General features: G+C 32.5%; 1 protein-coding gene across 1 annotated transcript; it reads right to left on the minus strand.

The window, feature by feature from the left end:
• Positions 1–886: 886 nt before the first annotated feature.
• LOC120089216 (fatty acyl-CoA reductase 3-like) lies at positions 887–21,806 on the minus strand. The gene is made up of 10 exons (XM_039046626.1): positions 21,684–21,806; positions 21,439–21,542; positions 21,069–21,271; positions 13,615–13,715; positions 12,862–13,054; positions 12,595–12,756; positions 2,922–3,003; positions 2,518–2,787; positions 1,469–1,596; positions 887–1,190 (listed from the first exon to the last, which is right to left on the minus strand). Exons 1-10 carry the CDS (start codon positions 21,763–21,765, stop codon positions 1,037–1,039), a joined length of 1,479 nt encoding a protein of 492 aa, XP_038902554.1. The 5' UTR covers positions 21,766–21,806; the 3' UTR covers positions 887–1,036.
• Between the last annotated feature and the right edge of the window lie 279 nt (positions 21,807–22,085).

The following is a 22,085-nucleotide window of genomic DNA, read 5'->3' on the forward strand; positions in this document are numbered from 1 at the left end:
CATTATCAAATGAAGAATAGCTTGACCCTCTGCTAGTTTGGCCTTGGCAAGAAGTAAAGCTATCCTTGAGAATGCAACATTTTCTCCCTCTGTCATCAACACGAAAAATTTCTGCAATATTGCATTTCTGTTGTGAGCTTTTCAAACCCAGAGACAATGGTCTGGATATCTTTTCTCTGGGAAAAAATGATTTATTCTTGGTGTCGCAATCAAAGTTTCGAAGGTGGTTCTTAGCCAATCCAAAGATTCAGGGGTAAGGGATATCCAAAAGGAATTGTATGGACCCACCCTCTGCCACAAGAATCTTGGAGCTTCTGCAGCGCATGTCAAAGGAAACGAAGGAGAGGAAAGAGCACTGTAGCAAGCTCTCATCTCTTTTCCGATTGTGTTTCAAGCACAAATAAACAGTTTATATACTATAAAAAAATCTAAAATTTACTTCTTCAAAGGATTTTTTTTTTTTTTTTTAAGAATAAAAGGCTAAAACAATAATAATACAAATTTGAAAATATAAAAACTAAAATATTGAACAAATTTCAAAATATCAATGACCAAAATAGTGTTTTAGCCTAAAAAAAATATCATACTTTTGAGACTCACGCATTTGTCTAAGAATATACCAATAAATTTTTTTACTAATCCATTTTTTAGGTATATATCTTCGAATTTCGATCAAGAGGCTAGAAATTCAAATCTTTTACTTCATATATTATGGGTGAAGTTTTAATTCTAATAATATTATAACAAAGAAAAAGAGTATTAATATAAATTCATGATAGTTATTATAAATTAATCCAAAGCGATTCAAAATAATTAATATAAACCAATTCATTTGAGGTTACACTAACTAAAATCAGAACATCTTTCTATCTCAATTGCTGTCGGTTTCTTCGACATTACTCAGATAAAGAATCAATTTTCGATTCTCCACTTTGTCATGATTGATCTAATAAAAAAATCAATGGTTATTAATTTTTTTTATGACAAGAGAAAATAGTCCAAAGTGTTAAAATTACCCATTTCGATCTAAATCGAATCATTTGATGACATATTTAACGAGACCAGGAATGTGAACATTGACGAAGTAGTTTTCCCAATTGATATCCTTTGGGTCCAAAAATAGTGTCTCTCTATCTGTTTCATTGTCTCGTGTAGGCCTTCCCAATTTTTCAAAGTTGGTGTCATCAAATCTGTATATACAACAACAAAATATAATACAAATATAAGTTGGTCAAATTTTACGAATGATACCTATACTCCAGACTTTTTAAAGCTTAAATCAATGCATCAAAACTTCAACTTTTAGAAAGAAAGATCATGTCAATTATCGTTGAACTAAATTTACTTATGTTTGGCATAATAGTATGGAAAATTATCAAAAATATAATTATATAAATATTCAAGAGTGTGACATCCATGAAATTAGAAGGGTAAATAGTCAATTGGACTAATAATTTTACATAAATACCTGGCCTTGAAGAAGAGATATGGGCGATAAAGTTGTAGTAGTCTCATCACCCAACTTAATTTCCTCTTAAGATCAATATACTTGTCTTCAAAAGAGTGACATAATGCTTTGTTTACCCATTCCAAAACCTTTATAAATTATGAATACATTGATCAACAAAAGTTTCATTGTAATATCGTTTCTTAAAGTGTTATTTACTTTTTGTTTTTAAAATTTTTGTTCCCCTTTCATCTTGGTCCTTTTAAATCATTGTCTTAGAAGTAATCTTTAAAGTTTTATTAGATTTCATATTTTCTTTAGTTCTATTAAATTTCACTTTTAGTTTATATTTTATAAAGGTGTCAACATTGCTAAGGAATATAGATCATACATAGGATGATATCATAAAAATTCTATGGTAGATTCCAAATGCAAATTTTAACCAAAGTTATAGGATTGAAATTGAAATTTTTATAGCTAAATGACTAAATGGACGAAATGGAGTTAGAATTTAGAGAACAAAGTTAAACTATCAAGAACTTAAATACAAAAATGTCATAATTCATTAAAAGAAGTATTAGGAAAAATTACATTCAAACTAAAAATAGTTTAGTACTCATCTAACTTGTAGGTTTGAAAAACTAGAGGTGACCCAAGGAGTAGAAATTAATATTAATAAAAGAAAAAAAATGACGTTTTAAAGTGTTTTCAACACAAAATTTCTTGATCTTTATATACCATGTTTAAATCACCACTGAATCCAAAATACGGATGGGGTTAAATAATTTCAATGATTAAGTAGTGTGACATAGGTTGTATCTAATTTGCATGCATCACTTTCTTTTACATATAAAGGAAAACAATTAATTTTTTTTTTTAAAAATATATCACATGACAAATTTTTATTGAATAACTGTCTGAACTGTACAAAGATAGGTATAATTCAAACATAAGCTAAGTTTTTTTTTTCAACGTTAATTATATCAATACTTCAATATAAATATATTTGAAATATTCTTAATTAGTTTAGTTGGGCTTTTTAACTTTCTTAGAATATTTGAACAACATACCTTGAGAAAAAATAAGTAGCGAATGGTGATGTATCTATGGAAGCTATCCAAGTTGTTGAAGACATTGACTTTCTTAGCCTTGATGGCATTTCCATCTCCATTAATCCATGGTTTTTCAGTAAAGTATTGAAACATGAAACGTCGTAGATCACTCATTTTCATTGGATTTCTTATGGAAGAACCCACATGATATATTATTTGATTGCATATTTGGAGTTTATGCACTGTCATCGTCTTGATAATTGTATTCACTACCAAATCTGCTGGGATCTAAGTACATTATATTTAATTAATTAAAGTTTGTCAATATTTTTCTTTCAAATTCTATTATAGAAAAATATATATGTATATAAATTTGAGAGATCAAAATTTCAAAAAGAAAAAAAAAATAATTTTCATCTTACCACATCAAGGATTGAATTAATATCGCAACAGAAGAATGTTAGTTTTCCTTTAGCATATCCAACAATTAAGCTATCGATGGTCCTGCAAAAAAGGAAAAAAAAACTCGGACGTTAGAAGAATTCTTTATGTTTCGAAAAAAAATATTTTCTATATATGATTTGGATAGAAATTAACGGCAATGATTAGGTCAAGTTTAATCCATGTTGTCCACTTTTATAATACAATAAAACAAAAATATTAAATTATACAAAATATTTCTAAACTTTGTGTTTTTATATAAAAAAATATTCATGAACTTTCAGAAGTTTAAAAAATATTCTTAAACATTAAAAAATATATTTATCGTTAGTTTTGGATGGAATCTGATAATGTTTTGTTTAAAAAATATCCCTAAACTTTAAAAATATTTTTGAACTTTAAACAACGTGGATCAAGAAAAAGTTGAGTTTTCTCCACCGTTAATATTATAGTTAAACTTAAAAAGATAACAATAAAATAAAATAAAAGACAATTTTAAACCACACAATCAAAAAGTGATAGAGATGATACACACAAACAACAAAATAGTATTGATCTCTCATAATTTACCATACATATAAAATAAAGACTAATTTTTTTTAAAAAAAAAATTAACACTTAAAACAACACATACGTTCTTTCAAAATATCTTTATTGTTAATTATGAATACAAACATTAATACTCATTTCAAAAATGTTATTGAAATTTTAAAAGTTGTATTGATACTCTTAGTCTTACAAAAAAAAAAAAAAAAAAAAAGTTTAAAGATACTCATATCGTTAGAATAGTTATCAGTTTGTTTTAAGCTTTCTTGAGTCCGAAAAGCACCAATTTTAAAATGAATTATATATGTATCATCTTTATTTTCATATAAGATACTCTCATTTCTCTCTCATTTGTCCATTTGCCCTAATGTTCTCACAAACAAAATAGAAACTAAAATTTCGAGTTAAAACATAAAATCCTACAAAATCTCACAAAATTCCCAAAATCACAATTCAACTTAAAACTTACCTAAGCAATAAATAGTAAAATACAAAAAGGACGTATCTGGCTATTAACAGACACTCAACTATTTACGTAACTATAGAAAATAATAAGGTATTTAAGTGGGTTTTATGGGGTTTTTTTGTGAATTAAAGGTTCAATGGCATTTTGGTAATTATGGGCAAATGATATTTTTGTAAATATATCATCTTCTCCAATTAGGGTTGGAATTTTTCGTGTGACTCTTTGAGAAGCATAGGCAGTAACCGTCTGGAAGAAAAAAGCGAGAGAACAGTCGTTCACGCACGCAGACCACCGAGGGAGTCGTCGTTCCTTTTTCTGTCCAGCTTTAACGTCAGCAGCAGGGGTTCACCGATCGTTCACCTCGTCCGGCTTTGACGTCAACAGCAGTACAGTTGGCGGGTGTGGGTTTGTGTCCATCGACTTCGCAGGCTGTCGTTCGAAGTTGCAGTGGTTTCTGCGTGCTGTCATCGGTCAGTAAGCGCTGGTTTCGGTGGGTTCTAGTTCGGCACATGAGTTCGCTGCGAGTCTGTGTGTGGTGGTTCGTCGGTCAGATGCAGGTTGGTTTGGGCTGTTTTTGTTAGGTTTTATGTCCTAAAACTCGTAGTTTGTAAACATTAGAACTTATTCTGAGAATTCGATAAAGTTATTGTTGACTATATTATTTTTTAGAAATCCAATATTCTCTTGACTATTATATGAGTACTTGAACTTTATGTAGAGACATACAAGTGGATTAGGTTCGAGTAAATAGTCAAAATGATCTATAGCATATGAATAAGATTGGCTACCTTATTCTGGTAACACTATTGGATGCGACCTACTCTGTAGTTGTTATAAAGTGTTGTAAAGTGCTACATACGAAGTGATCCTAATTTGTGCATGTTGAGACATGAGGAGTGGGGGTATCCTGTGCAAATGAGTTTTGTGCGAGATCGGACCACGAAACCTGTCACTCTTACTTTATAACGTTGTTTACTGTTTAGACTGACGATTTCAAAGCGATGACCTAGGTAACTTGACCTTAATCCTAAGCTAACTATGAACTTCTGTTTGTTCGGGATTATCCTTTGATCTGTAAATGGTAAGAGTAGACCAATTGCCTCTGGATAAGACCAGATGAATAGCTGGGAACATTGGGTGTAAGAGGGAATTCACTCTTACCCGATTAGGGTTAGTAGAGAAGTTGTTCCCTTCAAATGTTGATTCTGGGTCTTGAACAAGAGGCCTCACTCTCTCATTGGCCTAAGAGGGATTCGATTTGTTGATTGGATTACAAATCAATTGTTCATTAGAGGATCGGTGGAACTTAAGAAACAAGAGGTAATTTTAGGGGTAAAACAGAGATTCGACCCATCCGTTATTATGAGCAACCTGTGAAGGGTTAACTTACTAATCATGGTTATATCGAGTGGACATAATATATCTACAGTGAAAGGAGTTCAGCTATGGCTTTAGTGGAATCACTCATTAGTTAACGAATGGGAGTTAGATCGGTCTAATGAGTTTAGCCGATTAATCTCGGATCATTGGAGCCCATAATCTGTAGGTCTACGAGATCCCCTACTAGCTCGTAAATGGGTACACTTTAGGGTAACTTGAGAAATTAATTTGAAACGTTCAAATTAAATGGAACAAGAGAATAAATATTTAAATAAGATTTAAATATATAAAGATGATTATTGTGCAAAAATTAATTTAATATTTAATATTTAATTAATTAATTTTTTAAATTAATTTAAGAAAATTCATTTTTAAATTAAAATGATTTAAAATTCATTTTGTATTTTAAAAATGAAATGAAATTCGTTTTGCATGTTAGCACATAATGGAAAAAGAGTTTTTCCATTATCATCATCTTTTATGCTCACACACAAACCATGAACTTCTCTACCTTGATTCTCCAAGCATGAGCTGCAAGCCATGCACTCCATCTATTTGCATATTCATCTTGATATATAAAAAAGATTGGAGTTGTTGGAGAAGGATGATGATATACAAGATGAATACATAATTTTTGAGAGAAAAATCGTGGTGAAGAAGAAGCTGTCTTCTTCTACTTGCTGCTATGAGCTTCCCTTATTTCTTCACATCTACAAGCCATTCTTGAGTCCCACAACTCTGCCTAAACCTCCAAGAACATAGCAGGGAAGACTTTAAGGTGGTTCACGTTGATATTAAGTGAAGACAACAGCTATACAAACGATTTTCTTGAAGAGTTCTTCAAAGGTATGTTCTGAAAACCCATTTTTATGAACAACATGCTTTAATTTTTGTCAAAATTAGTGAACTAGAATGCTTATGAATCCTTGATTCTTCCGCTACGTGTTGTTTAACTCTAATAGTTTTGCAGCAGGTTGTTCTCGATTTCAGAGGCGACGTTGTGTGCGGATCTCTCGGTATCAGTGGATATTAAAATTATAGATTGGTGATTATTATTGATTATCTATAATTGTAAATTCCTTATTGCTCATAAGAAAATTAATTTAAGCTGGTTCTCAAAGTGGATGTAGACAAAATTGGTCGAACCACTATATATCTTGGTGTTCGTTTTTTATTGCTTTCAATTTATTTTGCTGATTGTTTGTGTTTTGTTTGGCCATCTAAGTTAGGTTAAAAAAATCTCACAAGTGGTATCAGAGCTTCATTCGATCTAAGGAGGGTGTGTGGTAGTGTGCTGGCATATTCTTTGTTCAGGATTTTTTGTTGGGATTAATTTGACAGATGGCTTCGATGTCTACACGGTTCGAAGTTGTTAAATTTGATGGGAAAGGTGATTTCGGGTTATAGAGGAAAAAGATTAGAGCTGTTCTGGTACAACAAAAGGTAGCCAAAATCTTAGATGAAAATGACCTTCCACCAACCATTACAGAAGTTGAAAAAAGGGATATGGATGAGATGGCCTATTCGACGATAATTCTGTATTGCTTAGGCTAGTAGATAGGCCACTACTACAGCGGAGTTATGAAAGAAATTAGAAAGTTTTTTATTTGACTAAGTCCTTGCCAAATAAATTATATCTAAAAGAGAAATTTTTTGGATATAAGATGGACTTTAATAAAGGCTTAGAAGAGAACCTAGATGAATTCCAGAAGATTATAGTTGATCTCAATAACATCGATGAGAAGATGTTGGATGAAAATCAAGCAGTTATTCTTCTAAATTCATTGCCTGAATTATATCGAGAAGTTAAGGCATCTATTAAATATGGACGGGATTCATTGTTTATGGATATAATGTTGGATGGCTTGAGAACGAGAAACCTCGAGATTAAAAAGGAGCACAAAGATGGAGAGTTACTCATGACTAGAGGCAGAAGTGAGAAAAAGAACGGAAAAGGAAAAGAGTCGAGATCCAGGTCAAAATCAAAGGGGAAAACCAAAAAGTGTTTCCTATGTCACATAGGACATTTTAAGAAAAATTGCTCTTTGAATAAGAGCAAAGAAACATCAAGTAGTAAGCATGCAGGGGATTCTAGTGCAACAAATGGATTCAGCGGAGGTCTTGATGGTGTCTAGCAGGGACATTCAGAATGCTTGGATCATGGATTCAGGATACACGTTTCACATGACTCCTAATCGAGATTTCTTGATTGACTTTCAGGAAAATGATGGGGATCAGTTTTGCTTGGTGATAATGGTGCTTGTGATGTAAAGGAATTGGGTCAGTTCGAATTACAACATATGATGGAATGATTAGAATTCTTACAAATGTAAGGTATGTTCCAAAACTCAAACGAAATCTAATTTCTCTGGGCGAATTAGATAGAGCAGGTTATTCCTATAAATCTGAGAATGGAGTTCTGAAAGTTATCAAGAGTTCTTTGATTAAGCTGAACGGGACCTTGAGGAATGGCCTTTATGTGTTGGAGGCTACTACAGGTTTCAGGTAGTGCTGCTGTTGCATCTGGGAAAGAAATAGATAAGTCTATGTTATGGCATAACATACTAGCTCATGTGAGTGAAAGAGGTCTTCAAGCTCTTTCACAATAAGGTTTGCTTGGAGGAGTTAAAAACATTGAACTCCCATTTTGTGAACATTGCATAATGGGAAAGTCTACCAAAGTGAAGTTTCGAAAAGGGAAGCATTCTACCAAAGGAATTTTGGATTATGTTCATTCAGATTTGTGGGGTCCTACAAAGGTACCTTCTATGGGAGGTTCAAGATACTTTATGTTGATCATTGATGACTTTTCAAGAAAGGTGTGGATGTATCCACTGAAATAAAAGGATGAAGCTTTTGGAAAATTTCTTGAATGAAAAAAGTAGGTTGAGAGCCAAACCGGCAAGAAGGTAAAGTATTTGAGAATAGACAACGGTTTAGAATTTGGGAATCACAAATTTGATAAATTTTGAAAATATGAGGGAATTACGAGGCATTTCACGGTTACGTACACTCCATAGTACAATGGTTTAACTGAAAAGTTCAACAGAACAATTATGAAGCGTACAAGATGTCTCTTGACAAATGCTTCATTACCGTTGAAGTTTTGGGGGGAAGCTGCCCAAACAACCTGTTATCTTATTAATAAGAGTCCGTCTTCCACTTTAGGCTTAAAGACTCTGCAGAAGATATGGACAGGAAAAGCTTCAAGTTTGGATCATCTCAGAGTGTTTGGATGTTCAGCTTATGCTCATGTTAAGGAAGGGAAGCTGAATAAGAGGGCACTGAAATGTATGTTTATTGGCTATCCTCAGGGTATTAAAGGATATAAACTTTGGTGCTTGAAAGAGGGTAGAAATAAATGTATTATCAGCAGAGATGTGACCTTTAATGAAACAGAGATGCCATTTTGTGTCAAAGAGCAGCAGAAACAGCAAACAGTTGATCAGGTTGAGGCAGAGGTTAGAATTGATTCTAAAACACGACCATCAGTTAGTTCAGGCGAATCCAGTGATCAGTCATCCAGTTTTGATGGTAGACAACCTCAATTGCAGAGTACTTTTATTGATGATGGAGCTTTCGGTGAAGAAAGCTCAAGTAGCAGTGACCTACAGAACTATTAGTTTACACGTGACAGGCCTCAGCGGGTGAGACAGGCTCCTACGAGGTATGGTTATGCTGATTTAGTTGCTTATGCTCTTACTTGTGCAGTTGACAGTATTGAAGCAAAGCCTCTTACTTTTGAGGAGGCTATTGTATTTGATTCGAAGAAACAATGGAAGGATGCTATGGAAGCAGAGTTGTTCTCGTTGCAGAAGAATCAGACATGGTCATTGGTTTCAAAGTCTCCTAATCAGAATCTCATTCAGTCAAAGTGGATTTATAAAATCAGTACAGGAGGTGACAACAAGCTTAGGTATAAGGCTAGACTGGTAGCCAAGGTCTACACTCAAAAGGAGGGAGTTGACTTTCATGAGATTTTTTCTCCGGTGGTGAGACATTCGTCCATTCGATTAATTTTATCTATTGTTGTTCACTTTGATATGTTTATTGAACAAATGGACGTCACCACAGCTTTCCTTCATGGAGAATTGGAGGAAGTGATCTACATGGCTCAACCTAAGGGCTATGAGGTGAAAGGAAAGGAAAACATGGTTTGTCGTCTTCACAAGACCATCTATGGACTGAAGCAATCGCCGAGACAGTGGTATATCAGGTTTGACACCTTTATTTTGAAGCAGGGGTTTCACAGGAGCTTATATGATGCCTGTGTGTACTGGAAACTATATAAAAAAGGTACATATATTTATCTACTTCTGTATGTAAATGATATGATCCTGGTGTCTAAGAATTATTCTGAAATCTGTGATCTCAAGAAACGGTTGAGTAGTGAATTTGAGATGAAAGATTTAGGTGAACTAAAAAGGATCCTAGGCATAGATGTGAAAAGAGATAGGGAGAAAGGTTATGTCTGGTTGTAAGGCAGTTTCGACATCCTTAACATCTCATTTTAGGCTTTCTTCATCTCAATGTCCTATTACTGAACAAGAAAAGATTTTAGGCTTTCTTCATCTCAATGTCCTGTTACTGAACAAGAAAAGTTAGAGATGGCTAATATTCCCTATTGTAATATTGTTGGAAGTATTATGTATTTAATGATTTGTACTAGGCCTGACTTGGGATATGCTATGAGTATGATAAGTAGGTTTATGTCAAATCCTGTGAAGGAGCATTGGAATGCAGTTAAATGGGTGCTTCGATATTTGAAAGGTAGTGCCAGTATATCATTGGATTTTAGCAGGATTGTGATAAATCAGCACTGTTGGAAGGCTTCACAGATGTAGATTACGCTATAGACCTTGACAAAAGAAGGTCTCTATCAGGTCACATCGTTTGTTTGGTAATGTGGTCAGTTGAAAGATTGCTCTACAGTCAGTTGTTGCTTTGTCTACTACTGAGTCAGAGTATATTTCATTGGGTGAAGCTGTGAAAGAGGCAGTGTAGTTGAAAAGGATAGTTAGTGAGTTGTTGTCGCAGGAGTTCATTCCTATCGTCCGTTGTGATAGCCAGAGTGTTATTCATCTTGCAAAGAATCCTTCTCATCACGAACGGTCTAAGCATATCGATGTCAAATTTCATTTTATCAGAGAAGTTGTGGCCCAGAAAGATGTTGAACTGGTCAAGGTTCATACAGTTGAGAATTTGTCAGATATGTTAACCAAGTTTCTTCCAGCCCATAGGTTTAAATACCTATTATATGGGTTGAATATTAAATCTGGATGATAGGGAGATTGGAGAATCAGCTTGGCACTTAAATATTCTTGTTATGAGGGAGATTTGTAGAAAATAACAAGGTATTTAAGTGAGTTTTATTGGGTTATTGGTGAAATTAAAGGCCTAATGGCATTATGGTAATTATGGACAAATGACATTTTTGTAAATATATCCATCTACTCCAATTAGGGCTGGTTATTCGTGTGACTCTTTGAGAAGCATAGGCAGCAGCCGTATGGAAGAAAAAAGCGAGAGGAAGCAGCCGTTCACGCACGCAGACCACCGAGGGAGTTACCGCTCCTTTTTTCGTCCGGCTTTGACGTCAGTGGCGGTGTGGATTTGTGTTCGTTGGCTTCACAGGCTGTCATCCGGAGTTACAGTGGTTTCTGCGTGCTGTCGCCAGTCAGTAAGTGCTGGTTTTGGTGGGTTATGGTTCGGCTCGTGAGTTCGCTGCAGGTCTGTGTGTGGTGGTTCGCCGGTCAAAGGCGGGTTGATTTGGCCTGTATTGCAGTGGGTTGTTCTCGATTTCAGAGGGTTTAAACCAAATTGGTTGAACCACTATATATCTTAACTGTCACAGTAACCTTGTAAGTCCTAAGCTCTTCTTGGTGCTTCCATTATTTTCTTTACTTTTGTTATATTCTATATACCTTAATTGAAACAAACCATCTTTTATTTTTATTTTTATAATAATAAATAAGCAATGGTCAAACAATTAACAAAAAGGAGAGCAAGAGTAGAGAAAGAGGAAAAAAAAATAGAGAAAATATATAAGTGCTAGATCATACTAGGGGTGTTCAAAAAACCCGATGACCCAAAAAAATCGATCAACCCAACCCAACCCAACCCATATAGTTTGGGTTGGATTATCAGTTCATTTGGGTTGGGTTGGGTTGGGTTCAGATAAATGAAAATTTTATGGGTTGGGTTGGTTCGTGGGTTCACCTAATATAATCCAAACCAATCTAAGTTTATTATTAACTTTAAAATATATTTTTATTATTACTTGATCTTAGTTTTATTTAATTCCAATATTTTTGAATAATTTATTCTTTAACAACTCTTAAAAATAGTTTTTTTGCACTTTAGAAAGAAAATTTTCACTATGTAAATTGAAATTGAGTCGTTAATCTTAATTCAATATATAAAAATAATTAAATTAGATTTTTACATATTTATGTTTTGCTTATTTTTAGAACAAAATTTTAAATAAGTGACCCGATTAACCCAAACCAATCCAACCCAATTGGGTCTAAAAAGTCTTTTGACCCAACCCAATCCATGAACACCCCTGGATCATACATTGAAATAGGGAAAAGAGAGAAAATGTAAGAGGGAGGTGATGGGGTGTAGATAAATGGTAAGGACATTTTAAACTTTTTTTAAGTCAGGGTACTAATACAACTTTTGAAAGTTTAGACGTATGTTTAGAACAATGTATTAACAGTTTTTGTTCATATGTTAACAGTAAGAGTATTTTTTAAAACTTTTTTTTAAGCTAAGGGTAATATTGAAATTTTTGAAAGGTCAAGAGTATTTTTTAAACAAAATGATAAAAGTTTCCATCCAAACTAAGAAAAGAGTATTTTTGAACCATTTTTTAAAGTTTAAGGATATTTTTGAAACTTTTGAAAATTTCTTAAAAATTTTCAAAAAAAGAGTATAAATTTCAAGTGTATTTTTTATAATTTAGCCAATAAACAAAGCAATACTTGGGTGCATCCTACTCTCATTATACACATAATAATAATACATTTTTTTTAAAAAAAGTAAGGATAATTTAACACATGACAAACTATGATTGAAAAATTTAGTGGAATGCACATAATTAAAATAGGAAATGTCCATAAATATTTTTCTTAAAAAAAATAAATTATTTTCTTAAGAAACAGATTTGTCATGACAAATTTTAATTAAGTAACTCGACTACAAAAGGATAAATACAATCGAGACAGCACCTAAATATTTATAAAAAATTAATTACGTACCTGGCGCCTTCGATCCAACCAGGAAAAGGCTCTTTGTAAGTACTCGTAACTATAGTGGGTCGTATAACGATCAAAGGTAGATTATCTTTTAGGTCATCAATTACCATTTCACCCATTGCTTTTGTAAAGGTGTATGTATTAGGCCATCCAAACATATTAGCCCTTACCATAAATAAAACAAAAGAAAATGATAATATATATCGTTACTAGCTAATACAATAAATTAAACTCAAACAACATAATTAATTAACCTAATTAACTCCATACCTTTGGATGCCCAAGTCTTTCATGGCTATTGTTACAACTTTTTCAGAAGCTTCAATGTCTTTAAGTTGCTTTAATCTTTCTTCTACTACTTTTTGTTCTATTTCAATGTTTAATCCTTCTGTCCCATTAAGAGACTCTCCCAATTTATGTGGGGTTTCTAAGATAAGTCCTTCTCTTTCTCCTGAGATAAAAGCTGATACAAATACATTCTCAAATTATTATTTAATAGAGAACTTCATTTTTTCTAGTTTTTGGGTCATAAAAATAGAGAACTTCCAAACCAAAAATGATTAAGGAAATTAAAAGGGAGAAAAATAAAGTTCAGTTAAATTATAAAACAAAATGCCCACAAGTTTTGCTATTTGTTTAAAAAATACCCTTAAATTTTCACGTGTTATAATATTACCTCTGAACTTTCATCAACGTTTCAAAAATACCTTTGAAATAGTTTTTTTTTTTTTTTTTTTTTTTTTTTTTTTTTTTAAATTTTAGACAAAAATTGAGATATGAAATGGTATGGAAATGATATTGAATGAAAATTTAAATCACTACATCAGTTTAGCTTACCGCGACACCGTTCTAAGTCTCGATTTATGTTAATTGTAAAAAAATTATATTTGAATGGTAATTTTAAAATTTTTATGAAAGTTGAAGAATAATATTGTAATTTTTAAACGTATAGGAATATTTTTTAAACAAATGACGATTTATTATAGTTGAGCTAAAAAGTAGTAATAATGTATGGATACTAACCAGTGGATACATGAACAAGAAGTTTAAAATTAGGGCACTGCTTTGCAAAGTTTACAACATGTTTAGCTCCCAAGGTGTTGGTGCCAAGTGCTACATCATATCTTGTTTCAGAAGGGGAAAAAAAAAGAAGTGCTACATCATATATAGTTAAAAGAATTATAGTATTGCTTATGTAATTAACAAAATTAAATTGGAAGAACTATATTAATGTGTGTACATTCATGAATATAAAATTAATCAACATGTTGGCATCAATTAAGTTTATCAATATTTATATTATAGTATGGAGTAAGGGTGTTCAAAAAACCTGATGATTAAAAAAAACCGATCAACTCAACCCAATCCGTGCGATTTGAGTTGGATTGGATTTAAATAAGTGAAAATTTTATGAGTTGGATTGGTTCATGGGTTTACCTAATATAACCCAAACCAACCTGAATTTATTATTAACTTTAAAATATATTTTTTGTTACTTATAACACAATTATTTATACATATATTGGTTTTAGTTTTATTTAATTTCAGTATTTTTTGAATAATTTATTCTTCAACAACTTTTAAACCTAATTTTTTTGCACTTTAGAAAGAAAATTTTCACTATATAAATTGAAATTGAGTTTTATTTAATTATTTATACATATATTGGTTTTAGTTTAATTTAATTTCAATATTTTTTGAATAATTTATTCATCAACAACTTTTAAAACAAGTTTCTTTGCACTTTAGAAAGAAAAATTTCACTATATAAATTGAAATTGAATAGTTAATCTTAATTCAATATATGAAAATAATTAAATAAGATTTTTACATATTTACTTTTGACTTCTTTTAGAACAAAATTTTAAATAAATGACCCGATTGATCCAAACTAATCCAACCCAAATATTCATGGTTGGGTTGGATTAGGTTCATTTTTTAATAAAGATTATTTAGGTTGAAGAAATTTATAACCTGAACAATTGATTTGGGTCTAGAAAAAGTTTTTCAATTCAAACCAACCCATGAATACCCCTATGGAGTTGAAGACCCCTCAACCATTTTTTTCACTTAAAACTTTAAATATCTAGCACCAATGTTTTTTTTTTAATAACTTTCAAATTCTCATTTTTATCTTTAAATTTTAAATTTTATTTCAAAATAATTCTTTCACCAACTTTTGTATTAATTAAAATGAAATCTGAAAAGTGACGTGACGTGGCAATGACATAAAATAGTGATATACATATAATATAAAGAGGTAGATTTTAATTATGTTTCTCTCAATACTAAAGGTTCCTACTTTGTGGTTTTAGGTGAATTTTAATTTAAAATTGTCTCCCTGGAGCGAAAAACAAATTTGAAAGGTAAATTTTTTAATTGAAGTGTTGAGAGAGGACATAAATGAAAGAAATAAAAATTAGTTATACATTAATAAAAATCAACAATCTTTCTTAGAAGAATAAACTAATGAAAGAAAAAATTATGAAAGAGTGAGATCAACTGAAATTATTGATGGGCAGAAGGAAAAATAACCAGGAAAATTGCACTGAGTATCAAATTAAATATAGGATTTAGTAATTATATCATCAATTTTTCAAATTTTCCAACTGGAGGCAAGTTTGATTTTAAATTTTTATCTTATTTCAAAATTATCCTCAATTAAATCTATGTCTTGTATCTTCGATTTCTGTAGATAACATCTGATTTTTTATTATATTTCTCTCTCACGGGACTTTTCTTTATCCATTTCAAACTCTATTACTTTTCCTTTAAGTTATGAAGTTATATTTTTACCAAATAAATGAGATGTTTTTCATTTACTATTTTTAAATTATATATATAATTTTTTTTTTCCTTTCTGCTGTATGGGTTTTGTTTTCAAAATACTAAAACTAAAATCTTGACTCGGTTTTGTGGTAATTTCCAGCTTTCCCATTTTTAGTGGTTGGAATCAAAACACATCTATATTGATTTTTTTAAAATATTTATTTGCCTTTTTCTTCTTCTTGAATTTTAGATTCTTCCACAACTTTTCCTTTTTTTCATTTCCAAATCAAGTGCCATACCTGATTGTTGTAATTAGACAACAATCAGGTAACAATTAATATCATAAACAATTTGACAACCATTCTCATATAGCAACCTGTATTATTGACAATCAATATTAGATAGTAATCAGATAACAATCAGTTGGTATCATTGACAATAAAAAAAATTCAATATCAAATAACAATCAAACAACCATTAGATAGCAAATTAGTATAAGATGACAATTAGATAACAATCCGTATCAAATAGCAATCAAATAATAATCAGACAACAATCAATATTATTGACAATTAGTATATCAAATAGTAATCAGATAATAATCATATAACAATAAATATCAAATGAAAATCAGATAACGATCACATAGCAATAACATAAAAATTATATAACAATCAAATTCCAACTAGAGTTAATGAATCATAGTTGCACGGGTGGGATTTATCATGTTTGCAAAATACCATAAACCAAAGACACGCTCCAAATTTTGAATTTTTTTTTTTTTTTTTTTTTTTGTTAAAGTTGTAATTGCCCCAACTAACAAAGAAGAAGATAAAGATATATGACTAATAAATTAAAAGAAGTAATTTTCATGAGAAAAAACTGTTAATTAATTTCCATTATCTTTGATTTCATCGTGTTCTTTGTGATTTACTTTTAAAAAAATTGCCCCCAAATCTTCCAATTTTAAGGGGAGGAAATTAGACAGGTTAGTAATTCAAAATTGTAAATTAGTTTTGAGTTGGTCTAGTCAATTTTTAGTTTCTAAGAAAAATAGTTGAGGTTATTTTTAGTTGTAGTCAAGTTTATCTTTCTATTCTTATGGACCTATTGGAATTAGTTGTTAATATTGTGGAATCTATTTTTAAGACTTAAATTGTGTATTTATATAGAGGTTTTTTTTAGAATGAATGAATATATTTTCCATTTTCTCATTTCTCCCTCAATAATTAGAACTACAGTGGTAGCAAAGGGACTTGTGAGTGAGAGTGAGATATCCCTAAGAGAAACTGAGTGACACACTTGTGAGGATTAAATGAGATAGTGTCAAGACCAAGTAATCTTTCTTCATTAGCCCCACCTGTATTTGACGATGAGAATTACTAAGCATGGGCTATCAGAATGCAAGCTTACATGGAGAGTTGTAATTATTGGGAAGCAATTGAGCAAGACTATGAGATTGCTTCACTTCCTGATAACCCAACAATACATTAGATAAAGACCCACAAAGAAAGGGTTACTAGGAAGGCAAAGGCTCGAGCTTGCCTATATGAAACTATTTCTCCCACCATATTCAATAAAATTGTGGCCTTGAAGTCGACAAAGAAGATTTGGGAATTCCTCAAAAGTGAGCATGAAGGTGATGAGAGGATCAAAAGCATGAAGGTGTTGAACTTGGTGCGGATATTTGAGAAAATGAAAATGAAGGATTATGTGTTTATTAAAGAGTACTTAGATAAGTTGATTGTGATTGCTAACAAGGCAAGAGCATTAAGAATCGATTTATCGGACAATAGATTGGTTCAGAAGATTTTGGTTTCAGTACCTGAGAGATATGAAGCAACCATTACTTCCTTAGAAAATACTAATGACCTCTCAAACCACAAGGTGGTAGAAGTAGTTAGTGGTTTGCAAGCACAAGAGTAGAGGAGACTGATGAGGCAAGAAGGAAGTATTGAGGGGCATTGAAAGCTAGAGTGTAGCAGAGAGGTGGAAGAGAGAAGAAGTGGAAAGGGAAGAAGGGAAGTGGTAGTAGTGGCTCAGAGTCTACTGCAAAGGTTGTTGGTAGTACATGCAAGCATTGTAGAAAGCAGAATCATCTGCATTTCAGATGTTGGAGAAGGCTAAATGTGAAGTGTAGAAGGTGTCATTTATTGGGGCACATTGAAAAATTTTGCAATGAAGCAAAAATTCAACAGCAAGGAGGAACACATGTTGTAGTACAGCAAAAAGAAGATCAACTCTTTGTGGCTACTTGTTTCTCATCAGACACTCAATATGATGGTTAGTTGGTTGATAATGGGTGTACCAATCACATGACAAGTGACAAAGCATTGTTCAAGGACCTTGATAAGTCATTCAAGTTAAGGGTGAAGATAGGAAACAGTGAGTATCTAGAAGTAAAGGGGAAGGGCACAGTGTCAATAGAAAGTTGTGTTGGAACCAAGTTGTTTATTGATGTGTTATTTGTCCCTAAGATCGATCAAAATTTGTTAAGCGTTGGTCAATTAGTAGAGAATGGATGCAAAGTGTTGTTTGAAGAAGGAAAGTGTCTCATTTCTGGTTCTAATGGGAATGAGTTGTTCAAAATAAAGATGTAGCACAAGAGATTCTCGTTGGATCCACTTTAGTAGGAGCAAATAGTTTTCAAGTGCCAAGTGAATGACATTGAGTTATGGAACAGGAGGTTGGGGCATTTTCATCAGAAAGGTTTGTTGTATCTATAGAAGAATGAGATGGCACTAGAAGTACTAGTTCTCGAAGAGTTGAAAACAAACTGCAGAACTTGTTTAATAGGAAAGCAAACAAGGCTGCCATTCAAGAAGTCACAATAGAAAGCAACTGAGAAGCTGCAACTTATCCATACTGACTTGTGTGGACTTCAATCAACTCTCTCGCTAAATGTTAGCAAGTATTTCATTATCTTTATTGATGATTATACTAGAAATTTTTGGATATATTTCATGAAACATAAATCTAAAGTAGTTGAAGTGTTTCTAAAGTTTATCGAAATCGACATTTTCCCATGAGCGCAAGATGACTGCTGTATGGTCTTCTGTTTACTAAGAAGGCCTGTTTCCTCCGAAACCCCCTCGGGGGACTTTGTTCCCTCGATTTTCGGCCATGTTGAATCTCTTTCAACGATCGGGCGACATTTTCGATCTCGGAATTCAGTGATTTTGGCCGTTTTTGGTTTTCCCTCAAACCCCTCTTCCTTTTAAAATACATTTTCTAGCATCCTCCAGCCCAACCGCTCGCTTCTTTTTTGGAATGCGTAAGCTGTGGGGGACACAAACAATAAAAAACATATATTAACGTGTCCATAACGGAGTCAGTGAGAGGAAGAACAAGAGTAATTTAGAGATGACAAGATGCTTATTGCATGAGAAGAACTTGCCAAAGGAATTTTGGGCTGAAGCAGAAAACACAACAGTCTTTTTATTGAATAGACTACCTATAAGGGTATTGGAGAAGAAGACACCCTATGAAGCTTGGTTTGATATTAAACCAAAACTGACACATTTAAAGGTATTTTTTTTATGTTCCACAGACGAAGAGAGACAAGTTGAGTGAGAAGGCCGGACCAAGAATCTTTGTAGGCTATAACATGGTGTTCAAAGCCCACAAGATCTATCAACCTCACACGGATAAGATGGTGATTAGTAGAGATGTTCAGCTTTTGGAGGATGAGAAGTGTGACTGAATAAAAGAGGCAGAGGTAAAGCAATAAGAAGTCTTTTCTGGATCTTGATGAAGTAATTAATGACGCACTAGTTAGAGGGACTAAAACTATTGAGTGGGATGTATGAAAGAAGTAGTGTAGCTGCATTAGAACCTACAGGATATGAAGAAGCTAAAAGAGATACAAAGTGGATGGAGGTAATGAAGGAGGAGTTAAGTATGATAGAGAAGAATAGTACATAGGAGAGCTGGTAGAGAAGCCTGCAGACAGGAAAGTGATTGGAGTCAAATAGGTTTCCAAAACCAAATTGAATCGAGATGGCTCTGTGAATAAGCATAAGGCCAGGCTAGTGGTGAAAGGGTATGCATAACTCTGGAGAATTGATTTTTCTGAGATTGTTGCACTTGTTGCAATGATGGACACAATCAGATTGCTACTGGTTGTGTCAGCCCAACATAGATGGAAGGTGTACCAGCTAGATGTGAAGTCAGCATTCCTAAATAAAGTATTAGAAGAAGAGATCTACATTGAGCAACCAGACGTATTTATCATACCAGGACAAGAGAAAAAGGTTTATTTATTGAAAAAGACTCTTTATGGGTTGAAGGAAGCTCCTAGGGCATGGTACAACAAGATGGACGATCATTTGCTAAACTTGAGTTTTGTGAAGAGTCTATGTGAATCTACACTCAATGTGAAGATTTAGGTGTTTGAGATGACTGATCTAGGTCTGATGCATTACTTCCTAGGCATGGAAATTCAACAAAAGCAAAATGAAGTGTTTCTATTTCAGAAGAAGTATGTAAGAGAGATATTGAATAGGTTTAATATGGAGGAGTGTAAGAGTGTGAACACTTCAACGATTCAGAATGAGAAGTTGCAAAAGGATGATGGAGAAGAGCCTGTCGATGAGAATGTGTATAGAAGTCTAATGGGTGCCTCATGTATCTCACATCCACTAGACTTGACATTATGTACACTATAAGTATCCTATCTAGATTTCTTCACTGTCCAAGCAAGAATCATATGATTGTTGGAAAAAAAGTTATGAGATATCTAAAAGGTACATTGTCTTTTGGGATCAAATTTAGTAAAGTTGAAAATTTTGAGCTGTAAAGCTATTCGATAGTGATTGGGTTGGGTCATTAGATGATATGAAGAGTGCCTTTGGCTATTGTTTCACTTTTGGCTCAAAGTGTTTCTCATGGTGTTCAAAAAAGCAAGATATAGTGGCTCAATCAACTGCAAAAGTTGAGTTCATTGCAGCAGCAATAGCAATCAACCAAGCTGTTTGGTTGAAGAAATTGATGCATGACTTGCATCTGAAACAGGAAGAGAGTGTGAAGGTGTTTGTGAATGATCAAGCCACTCTAGCCATTTATAATCCAGTTTTTCATGGAATGACAAAAAATTTTAAGATCAAGTATTATGTTCTGAGAGAGATGTAAAAGGAAAGAGAAGTGCAATTGGTAGTTGCTGTTCAGAAGAGCAAATAGCAGATTTCTTCACTAAAAATCTTTTTGTGGATCGTTTTCAAGCTCTTAAGAGCAAGTTAGGTGTTTGCAGTATTTGAGCTAGGAGGAGAATGTTAGTTACTCAAAATTGTGAATTAGTTTTGAGTTGGTCTAGTCAATTCCTAGTTTCTAGGAAAAATAGTTGAGGTTATTTTTAATTGTAGTCAAGTTTAAGTCACTATGAGGTTCATGGGATTAGTTATTAACATTGTGGAATCTATTTTTAGACTTAAAATGTGTATTTATATGGAGCCTTTTAGAATGAAATGAATATACTTCCCATTTTTTCATCTCAATCAATAATTAGAACTACAAAACATGATTTTACCGGGATATCCAAAAATATATTAGTTTATTTCAAATGTGACTTAAAAACTTTTTTTTATAGCTCATCACCATGTCATATTTTGAAAAACGAAACTTGTAATTGTGGAGAAGCATCGTAGTTATTCGTTACAATTACTGTCGAAGTTAAGAGTACTTTATGTAATTTAAATCATTTTGTTTGTTACCTTTCATTGAAGTTGGTTGTTGCAGCCAAATTAATGATGATTTGTACTTGATGCTTTATTTCTTCAACCAAAATTGAATTTTTTAAACCCATATGTGAGAGTGAGATATCACTAGAAACCACACATACTTTTTCTGAAATAAATGTATTCAGATTTGCACCCCATTTCTTCTTCAACACTCGAAACAAATCCTTCTCCATCACCTATAATACAAAAAGCCAAACATATATAGTAAATTTTGTTTAACCCCTCATTCTTGTAAGTTAAAAGTTGTTGGGTAAAAGAAATCCATTGTTTTGCATTGACAAGTAATAATCATGTAAATTTATAACGAACAGAAACTTATGTTGTCAAAACAAAAGTGTGATACCTCGTTACAGAAACGTTGCATGGCTATAATTTCATCCGCCGCCCTTAGCAATAGATAGAGTTTTCTCACATTTGGTTGAATCCGCAATATTTTCTCCACCAAAACTACATTCCACAAATATGTTGAAATACTTTTCCAACCTTCTTTTATATGTTAATATTATTACTTTTTTTTTTTTTCTAAAAAAGAAGTGATAAAATATAACATAAAATAACCCTAATAATATTGGTATGTAATATACATACTCTTTGCAAGAAAACCAGTGGAACCAGTGATCAAGATGCTCTTATTCTCAAGAAATCCAATTGCATTTCCACATTCTTCCATGAGAATTGAAGAGAGAAAATTTAGTGTAGTTTATATTCACAAATGATAGTTGTGGGAGAATTTGTTGGTTGCTATTTGGATATATATATAGTGGGTGATTGAAAAGTTGCATGTGCTATAGTTATAATGCATGGGACCAAGGTAGAATTATAAAAATAATATATTGCATTATGTCAATCAATTTCTAAGATCTATATATTAAGACACCATTATCCAAAAATTGAAAACAAACCATCTCATTTGTGGTGTTTAAAAGACCATGCATTTACTCATTTAGAGAAAAATAGATGGTTTTCATTTATGGCCCAACAACCCTTTTG

This window comes from Benincasa hispida, chromosome 10 (assembly GCF_009727055.1).
Source record: "Benincasa hispida cultivar B227 chromosome 10, ASM972705v1, whole genome shotgun sequence".
Classification (NCBI taxonomy): domain Eukaryota; kingdom Viridiplantae; phylum Streptophyta; class Magnoliopsida; order Cucurbitales; family Cucurbitaceae; genus Benincasa; species Benincasa hispida.